Here is a 10344-nt window from a genome sequence, read left to right on the forward strand (position 1 = left end):
ATAAGAAATATCAGTTTTTTTCTGTTCTCTGTAAAGTTTTGACAAGAATAAAAACATTCTTATGGAAATTTAGCAGGTACAACAGAAGAATGTCCAATACCATAAACTATGGCTTTCTATAAATAAGTCTAGATTATTTTAACAGTTGTTTGTTTTTGAGTAAAAGGAAACCCTATGCTTTAGGGCAGTGCTCCTCAGCACAATTTTGGATTGATGTAATGATCAAGTAAGTAGACCATCTAACATCCTTTCTACATCAAATGATTAGGTTCAGTCTAACAATGCTTGGACCAGCAGCATCACCATCCTGTGGAAACTTATTAGAAATGTAAAATCTCAGGCCCCACCCTAGACCTAATGAATCAGAAACCCTGGGTGTGGGGCCCAGAAATCTGAGTTTTAATGAGCCCTCCACATGATTCTGATGCACCCTAAGTTTTGTTTTATAGAAAGGCAAGCCTAAACTCCTAAACTTAAACTCATATAAATGAGGTCAGATAACTCTAGGAGCTATTTGTTCAGGGAACACAGATTATCTTGTACTTTACCACTGGAGGAATGACCCTACTTTTAAATAACTCTCCATCATAAACAAAGTCATGAAGATAGTATATAAAATCATTACAATCTACCCAACCATAAAAATTATTTTTTCTAAATGTTTACTTATATAGCAAGATCTCATTAATTTGATTCTGCTAATTAGAATTTGGAGTATTTTAGGCTAAATTATTGATTACTTTCTTTCATAGATAACACAAAAATATTGGATGAATATTTAAAAAATGTTAAGTAGTTTTCAAGTTTCCTCAACTCTTAGAGTATTTATTAACAGCTAATATATAGGCTGTATACACATCTTTGTCACCTATTATGATGGTTAGGCTGAAGGATGCTCAGAAAGCTGCTAAAACATTATTTCAGGGTTTGTTTGTGAGGAAGTTTCAGGAAGAGATTAGCATTTGAATCAGTAGACTGAGTAAAGAAGATATGCTCTCACCAATGTGGGCAGGGAGTACATTGAGGGCCCGAATAGAACAAAAAGGCAGAAGAAAGTGAATTCTCCTCTCTTCTTGAGCTGGAACATCCATCTTCTGCTCTTGGACATCAGAGCTCCTGGTTCTCGGGCCTTTGGACTCTGGGACTTACACCAGTGCCACGTGCTCCTGCCCCAGGCCTTTCTTGGTTCTTCAGCTTGCAGAGGGAGATCACCAGCCGTCTCAGCCTCCATAACCATGTGAGCCAATTCCTCTGATAAATCTTCTCTTACATCTGTCTATCTATCAATCTATAACATCTATCTATCTATCTATCTATCTATCTTCAATTGGTTCTGTTTCTCTGGAGAACTCTGGCAATTACACCTACCCATTACCTTTAATATCATGTTACCTTTGGTAACAAGGTCTGTCCTTATTACCAAAGCAAAATTTTGGAAAGGCAAAGGGAGAGATACAGGACCTTAATGAAGTTGTTGAGCCACTGCATCAACCAATTATGCAGCTAGTTCTACCTCAGGATTTCCTATTATATGATATCATAAATTCTTTTCTTAGTATGCCTGTTTGAATCATGATTTTCTGTTACTTGAGAATTAAAATATCCTAACTGATACAGGTAGGATGTATAAGCATTCTGGGGAATCAAGTGGCCTCAACAAATTATAGCACTGTCCAGACATAATTAGGATAACATTTCATCAGGACTAGAGTATGAGTATTCACTTAGGAAAGCTGAACAAATAGTGAAAATATAAGATATAAAAACAATTAATTTTTACACATTTCAGGAAAAAAGAGGAAGCTGAAATCCAAGACAGATATTTCAACAATGTAATATTGTGATTTTAAACATAACAAAACAATACTAGATAATTGTTGAATTCCTGGGAAAAATCCCACTTGGTCATGGTATATGATCCTTTTAAATGCTGCTGGGTTTAGTTTATTTTGTTGAGTGTTTTGCATCCAAATTGATAAGGGATATAGGTACCTAGCTTGTATACCTATCTGTCTTTCCCACTCTACATATTCTTTTGGTGAACCTCCAGGTCTGGTTTTCCTCCTAACTCACTGGTAGCTCCTTTTCAGTCACCTTTGCTGGTTCCTCCTCTTCTTCCTGACCTCTTTGAAGTGTCCAGGGCTCAATCCTTGCTCTTCTTCCCTTCCCACAATCCCTTTGTAATCTCATCCTCTGTTGTGGCTTTTAATACTGTCTATATGCCAACAACCCCCAAACTTATTATGTCTACCAGACATCTCTCCCAAACCACTTACTATCTCTATTGGATGTCTAATCAACATCTCAAATTCAACAAATGCAAAACAAAATTCCTGATCTCCCCATCAAAATCTGCTCCACTCACAGCTTTCATCTCAGTTGATGAAAACTGTATCTTTCTACTTGCTCAGGCCAAAATCTTGGAGTCATCTTTGCCTCCTCTCTCTTACATCCACACTCTGTTGGCTCCACTTTTCTAAGTACATCCTGAAACCAACCACTTCTCACCACCTCCATTGCTACCACCCTGGATTAGCTCACCTTCGTCTCTCACTTGGATGACTTGCAGTAGCCTGCCATTTGCTTAGACCCTTGACCAAAAATAGTCTTTTCTCAATACACCAGGCAGAATGATCCTTTAAAAATATAAGACAGAACAGATAGTTCTCCTATGCAAAACTCTACAATTCCCCATTATTACTCAGAGTAAAAGCACTGTCCTTAGCATAGCCTACAAGGCCCAACGGTGATCTGGTCACCTATTACTTTTCTGACCTCATCCCTGTTTGTCACCCCGCCTCCCTGCATCAGCCATCCTGGCCTTCTTAGTGTTCCTCAAACGTTAGGCACACCCTGCCTTAGGGCTTCTGCCCTAGTTGCTCCCCCGGTCTGGAATACTCTTCTACCATATCTATTTGGTTAACTCCATAATCTCTTCAAAGCTTTACTCAAATCCTACCATATATATTGCAACCTACCTCTTCTCCCCTACTACTGGCACCCTGATTCTTCTTACCCTATTCTATCTTTTGTTTTACCATAAAACTTAGCACCTTCTGACATATTATGTAATTTATTTATTTACTGTGTGTTAGTTTATCATCAGACTCCCCTCTGACTAATACGTAAGGTAGGAATCGTTGTCTGTTTTGTTCACCAATGTATCTCAAAGGCCTAGAGCAATGCCTGGAACATAGGCCCTCAGTAAATATTTGCTGAATGGCCATCTTTGCCTCTAGGTTTCTGATTGCTAACCCTCATCCACAACAAGCTGACCCAGACATACAACCCATCCCTTTCCTCAAGTTCACTGAGGGGGAAATAAAATCCACATACACAAACCACCCATACACATAAACTTTAATAAAAAGTTGGAGGCAGAAATAGAAGGGAGTTGATTATAGCAATACAAACAACTCCCACTTAAACATTAGGCATTTCCACTTCTGAAATGTCCTTTGGCTTCTCCCCACCCGAGAATCTCAACTGACCTTTGAAAATTTGAAAAGAATTCCCCACACTCCTAGGAAAAGACTGATAGTTCTATAGCCATGGTAACACGTAAGTACCAGAAGTGGCTGTAAATCAAATCAATCAATGTCATATAGTCATAGTATAGTCCTATAGTCATAATGACAAATAAACACCAAATTTGCTTTTAAATAATTTTATCTATTAATGATAACTCGCTTCAGGAAATATGTTTCTGAAACCAACCAGTCAGTGGCAGCTTCAAGCTTTGAAAGTCAGGTAATTGGTGGCAGACTCTCCTAGGAACACACTTCTAAAGCTGAGGTCAACCCTGAAACAATTCATTCCCCAAAACTTGACTGATGTAAGATCAGCAGTTTGCTTTGCTCTCTGAGACTATGCCTGGCCAGCACAGCTCTCCCTGATTCCAGATACTGAGTGGTGGTCTCATCCTTTGTCGTCCCTTTATGCCATTGACTCCTGAGCCTCAGACCATTTCACCTGCTCCTTCCTCCTCTCTGCCCACCACTCCCACCTTTCTCTTCTCTCCCATCTCATAAGCAAGATAAAATCCACTCAGTCTCTGATGTGATATACTTTAATCATTTTGATGCTTGAGCTTCCACCAATATTCAACCCATTTTATTTCAAAATAATTTAAGATGTTCTCTGAAATACAGTTCTGTCCCAGAAAGGAATTCTAGAGCCAGGGTAAAATATTTTTGCTTTGTTGTATACACAGTTTTAACTAATCTTCATGATATTCCTAAGAGGTAATTGATCTAGATGCTATTTTGAAAGTAAGGAAATGAAGGTATAATGAGTTTAAGTAATTTGCCCAACATCATGCCATCATTAAGAGGTGGAACTATGACATAAACCTAGACCTCTTTAAATTCAAAACGTGTATTTCTTCACTACAATATGCTGCCACCAAAGGAGCCATATCTCTTCCCTAATCCTTTTCCCTCAACATCACCCTCCTAATCTCTTCTCAATTACTTTCCCCTAATACCTCCTGGAAAGGTGCCACCTAAGGATTAAATCCCACCTAGGCAGGAGTGGAATAATGGCACATAGGGATAGGGAAACTCTTGAGGTCACCTTGATTCTGAAGCTAAAAATCCTTTTCTCCTCATTTCTTCCTGTGGTTTCCTTTCTTGCCTATCAATCCTCTAGTTTTTAATTACATGTGAACTTCAATCACAGTGTACACCTAATCCCTGTATATCTCAAACACTGATTCTTGGTCTGTCCTGTTGACTTTTGGATAGTCACTTATTCTGATTCAAATACTTAGGTGCTCCAGTTTGTGCTGGCATTCCTGTTCCCAACCAGCCCTGGCCAGGCTTCTACCTACTAGTACCTCCAGATATTGTTACTGCTTCCCAGGATACCCACCTTACGACTTGAGGTGCTATGAAAATAGAGCAATCAGATTAAATGAATAAAGCCCCTTTACACCTGACAAATGAAAGAAATTAGACTAAAGTCAAGTAATTGTCAGATTCATTCTCCACACAGCTACTGGTGAGCTAGCTGAAATACAAAACTGTGTCACTCCTATGCTTAACCACCACCAGTGGTTACTAACTATCCTCAGAATAAAATCCAAGCTTCTTAACAGGGTATAGAAAGCCCCCCATGATCTGACATCTGCCTGGCTCTTCACATTCATCTCCCACTACTCCCTGACTCAACCTCAGCATTCCAGCAACTCTGAAATAATCATAATTTATTGCACATACCCTGATGTTTCTTATTTGCTTGCCTCTGCTCACGTCTGGAATGCCTTTCTTATCCTCCTAACCTGCTGTCTTTTTCTGGCTAATTTTCACTCATCCTTTAAAATTCAGCTCCAGTACAACCTTCTTCATGAAGCCATCTCCAACACCCCTTGCTGGCTTAGGTATCTCCTAAAAGCTCCCACAGTATTCCTATCAGTGTGTTACCATACTACAAGGTAATCATCCTTAATGTACATATCTCCTACACAAGAATATAAACTTATAAACTTGTTGAGAACAGAGACTATCTTATTGTTTGTATTCCAGTATCAAACACAGTGTCCATTGCATAGTGGATATCTAATAATTGTTGAATGGATTTTGATGAAAACAATTAAAACACTGAGGGCAACAAGAGTAGTGCTGTCACTATTTAATCCCAAACTCTGATCTATCTTTAGTATGCTGATGAATTCAGATTGCATAAAGTCCTTTCATGTCACTCTTGCAGCACCTAGCTCAGGGTTTGCTGGGATCACAGTAGCTGCTAAATAAATATTTTTTCAATTGAATTATCAGAACTAGTGTTTCCTATTTCTTTGTGTGTACTGGAGAGAGAGGTCGGAGTAGGGGAGCAAATCACTTAACCTCTTTAAGCTTTATTTTCCGCATCTATAAAAACAGTAATAATACTACCTACCTGGAAGGATACTTTCAATAATATATGAAAAGCCATTAACATAGCTTGGAACAGAGTGACCATTTAAAATCTTGTTAGATTGAATTATGATGTTGAACATCTGTGGTCCTCTACACATGTGGGAAAACCCTTCTCTGTTATTCAGATGTGAATGCAATTTTGAATAGAACAATACCAACCCATTTCATTTAATTTCAAAAATTATCACTTACCTTTCCTCTGAAGATGAATGAATTGACCAATTGTCTAGAGAAAAATGGGAATAAAAAAAGTTAGAGAACCAATGGAGAAGCTCAGGCTGAATCAGTTTTATATTAAAATATGAAATTGTATGATATTTACCAAATTTCATGCTTTTCAGGCAACTGTGTTCCTTCTATTTCAAGAGAGACAATAAAATGTTAGGGGAGTAATCCAAATATCAAGGTTCCACAATTTTATAAGTTATTCTTACATGTGATTTTGAGAAATGGAGGAGAAGGAAATCAGCCATTTGTTCTTACCTCCTGGGCATCTGAATTACTCTTTTCTGGAAGTGCAGGCTTCTTCTGAAAGGATGTACAAATCTTTATGAGTACCATCTCAAAAATAATTCCTAAGGAAATTATAAAGAAGATTGCTATCCAAACATTTTGAGAAATCCAGGATTCTAGAAGGTCCCATAATGTCAAAAACGTACTATCTCCTAATCCACCCTGTAGGGCTTTTTTAAAGAAATAAAATTGCTTCAACATTATTATGTAGTATGTGAAATAGATTGTCTCATTCTGAAGTCCTCAATTTCAGATGCCCCAAAACACACAAAGGTGGTATGACCATCTCATAACCACATGCAACGCTCTGCCAGAAAAAAATTTCCAGGGCTGCTCAGAGTCTTATCAAGTGCAGCAGTGATTGTCCTGAGCCTAAGTCAAGTGAGGTACGTGTCATAGTGGGTGTTTAACTGAGCTCACATCAACTTACTTTAGCAATCATGAAAGTTCCTTGGTAAGACATGTATGGCGCTATAAGTAGTTTATAATTAAAAATTTACAATAACCCCCTATTTATTTCACAATTCTGTAAACAATCCCCTAGCACAGTTGGAGCATCACCACCTTGTAATTTAAAAAGTGGAGAACAAATTTGAATTGGACCTAACTATTTTCTATTACCACCAGGAACAGCATATATTATGCTTCTTTGTGATCAGGAGTATACGAATGTAGGGTTGCCACATTTAGAAGAAAAACACCCAAAGTGGATGTCCCAGTTTAATTTCAGATAAATACCAAATAATTTTTTAGTATGTTCCATTGATACTATGTAGGACATATGATACCTTGTCTTTTATGGGCCTATTTTTTCTTAAAATAGAACACCTCATATTCCTTTTTGCCAGAGAGGCCTGTTGGCGAAGTTCCTCTTCAACAATCTACTGATACGCCAAAAAACCAAAGTTAGACTTTGGAATGGTCTCCTGGTGAATTTCCTTTTCACAGTCTCTAGTGATTCCAAGGAGCAGCCACATGTGACACTTCCTGATGTCAGAATTAGGGTGGGGCAGAGCCAGATCTAATTACTGCTCACTTTCCTTCAAAGTCTAGCGCAGTTTAGGGGCCAGCCCAGTGGAACAGTGGTTAAGTTTGCACGTTCTGCTTCGGTGGCCTGGGGTTCGCTGGTTCGGATCCTGGGTGTGGACCTACACACTGCTTGTCAAGCCATGCTGTGGCAGGCATCCCATACATAAAGTAGAGGAAGATGGGCACGGATGTTAGCTCAGGGCCAGTCTTCCTCAGCAAAAAAAGGAGAATTGGCAGCAGATGTTAGCTCAGGGCTAATCTTTCTCAAAAAATTAAAATAAAAATGTCTCCAGTAGTTTAATCACAAGTAGACAAGAGAGTCTGGACTATCAATGAGAATGTTAATACTACCTTGGATTTACAGCACTTTCCCTTTGAGGATGTAATTAATTAATACTTTCTTTGCCTTTACTTATTCAAGGTGGGTTGAGGAAAGAAGTATTACTCTTTACACCAGAGTTAACTGTTTAGGCCTCCTCTATCACGTAAGTTTAACTGAGTGCAAGATTTATTGAGCTCTTACTTTCCCCAAATATTGGAGATAATGAAATCAATGCCACATCCTAAGTGTCAGAGTTTACAGTCTTCCCATCTACTGGACCATAGCCTGTATTTACTGGACCACAAGTATTTACAATCTTTATTTAGGTTTAACTGTGATCTTGGGGTTTGTCTTTGCAAAAGATAGCCCTCCAGAAGGCAAAGTAGGCATTCATTAGTTCTAGAAGAAACTTCAGCAGCTCCTCTGGATTTTTCTTGGATAAATACACTCTCTTCTCTGACCCCACTCAAATATACAATCTGGATGATTTTATTCTGCTGGGTTTTTCTACAAAATTTAATGCAGCTGGCAAAATATTCAATTTCTCTTGCCTGATAGCAGACATTCTCTAATTCATTTAATGTTAACTACCTTAAAGGGATTCAGTGCTTTAATACTTTACTTTCTGGTTCCTTAGATCTTTCAGAGCTTTTTGGCACTGAATCCCTAATTAGTATAGCACAGAATAGCTCTTCTAAGAACCGAAAAGGAACTTCTGTGTATCACTCTTGCTGATGGCTTAAGTTTGCATACAGGTAAAGAGTATTCCCCCTCCAGGGCTCTGTCATATTTGTTACTTATGTACTTGCCTACTAATAAAAATACATTTACCTAGTTTTCAGCATAGACACCTCATTCCTTTATACTAGAAACCCTTCCACGTCAATCTCAAGTGAGCAGCATAAAAAGTAAATGCTAGATTTAGTTTTTAAAATCACGAAGACAAAAAATAAAGAACACCAGAGAAACCCCATTCCTAACAGTAATATAGACACTACAAGAAAACACTCAGAAAACAATTCTATTAAAGTTTTAAAAATCCATTATATCTACCAATGTCACATTTTTTGAACTATTTGGACATTGTGAACTAGGTTTTTGTTCTTTATGTATCAGGAAAAAGTCCCAATAACAGGTGTATAAGATAGCAATATAAAACCAGAGATTGCTCATAATAGTTAGAAATTCTCCTTCTGTAAATATCTTAGTTCATACAACAAATACTTATTATATAATGAATGTTTAAGGCACTGAAAAAGCCACTAAAAAGTGCTTTATGAACACAAAGATGAGTAAAAAACATTCCCTGACTTGAAGGACTAATATAATGCAAGTGGTATGGAGCAAATATGTCAATAACTTACTGAGAAGGCAGAGTGTGATTAACAAAACAAAGAGAGGAGGAAGATACTATGTGGGTTTGAAGGAGAGACACTTGATTGGGGTAATTCAAGGAAAGCTGTAGAGAGAGAAAGAGAATTTAAGGGCCTTAAAGGATGAGTAGGATTAGGTAGCAGGCAGACTAACAGAGAAGAAAGTTTCAGGAAGAGGAGACAGAAAGATTTGTTCCAAAATTCTGTGTTGTCCAGCTTAGCTGGAGTACTGTGTACAGGTGCAGAATATGTGGGAAAATAAAGCTGAAGTGTTGATAAGGCCTATTGTGGAGAGCCTTGAACTAAGGACTTTAACCTTAATAGTCACCTTTGAAGATCCACCAACACTTTTTGAGTTGGAGGTGTCAGTTGGTTTATTGAAGCAAGGAGACAATAAAATAGGAAAATCAATTAGGAAACAGAAAGAGGGGGTAGAATCAGACTTTGAGAGACTGCAAATTCAGGATTTGGCAACTGAAATAAATAAAGAAAATAGATTCAGAAGGGTGTAGAAAAGCTAATGGTTGGGGAGAAAGGATTTAAAGATAATCCTAAAGCTGGTTTGTCTAGGACGTTTTCTCAACCTGGGCACTATTGACATTTTGGACTGGATACTTCTTTCTTATGACTGGCTGTCCTGTGGACTGTAGGATGTTACCAGGATCCCTTTCTTCTACCTCTGAGATGACAGTAGCATCCCCAGTCATGAGAACCAAAAATGTCTCCAGGTGTTTTCGCGTCTCCCATGGGGCAAAACCACCCCCGCTTGAGAACCACTGGTCTACATGAATGGTTGTGCCATTAACCTGGGCCTACCAGAGGAAGTGCCAGGATAGCTCTCTGACCATAATCTCAAATTTGAAGGGGCTGCACATTCTCCCACCAAGGCATGGCAATCTGTGGAGAAGATGGGACCTTTTCACAAATGTTCATTTCAGCCTTAGACATATCACTCATATCTTTCTCTAGGAGTTAGATGTTCCCCACCCATAACTAGGGACACAGTTCTCAAACAACAAGCTGTTTCACCAATCAGGAACAGTAGTTTCTTATAGACAACTGAGAGAAAAATCAACTTTAAATGACCTTCTACATTATCTCTATATTTGAAGTAGTATCTTTGAATGGTCATCCATATTATGCCTATAGTTTAATTTGAAAACTTGAATAACTACAGAGCCTGGTTAGC

General features: G+C 38.3%; 1 protein-coding gene across 4 annotated transcripts in view; it reads right to left on the bottom strand.

The window, feature by feature from the left end:
- CCDC168 (coiled-coil domain containing 168) overlaps positions 1-7432 on the bottom strand; it is a 28424-nt gene extending 20992 nt beyond the window's left edge. For 2 of the 4 annotated variants that reach the window (XM_070579245.1, XM_070579244.1), the window contains exons 1-3: positions 6402-6810; positions 6241-6274; positions 6111-6144 (exon numbers count right to left, since the gene is read on the bottom strand). In XM_070579245.1, the coding sequence (XP_070435346.1) occupies positions 6111-6144; positions 6241-6274; positions 6402-6632 (299 nt within the window). In that variant the 5' untranslated portion in view covers positions 6633-6810. Of the gene's footprint in view, positions 1-6110; positions 6145-6240; positions 6275-6401; positions 6811-7259 lie in introns of those variants that run through there. The other 2 variants (XM_070579247.1, XM_070579246.1) reach the window with 2 other exon arrangements.
- Positions 7433-10344: the final 2912 nt, after the last annotated feature.

The sequence above is a fragment of the Equus przewalskii genome, chromosome 16 (genome assembly GCF_037783145.1).
Source record: "Equus przewalskii isolate Varuska chromosome 16, EquPr2, whole genome shotgun sequence".
In the NCBI taxonomy this organism is placed as follows: domain Eukaryota; kingdom Metazoa; phylum Chordata; class Mammalia; order Perissodactyla; family Equidae; genus Equus; species Equus przewalskii.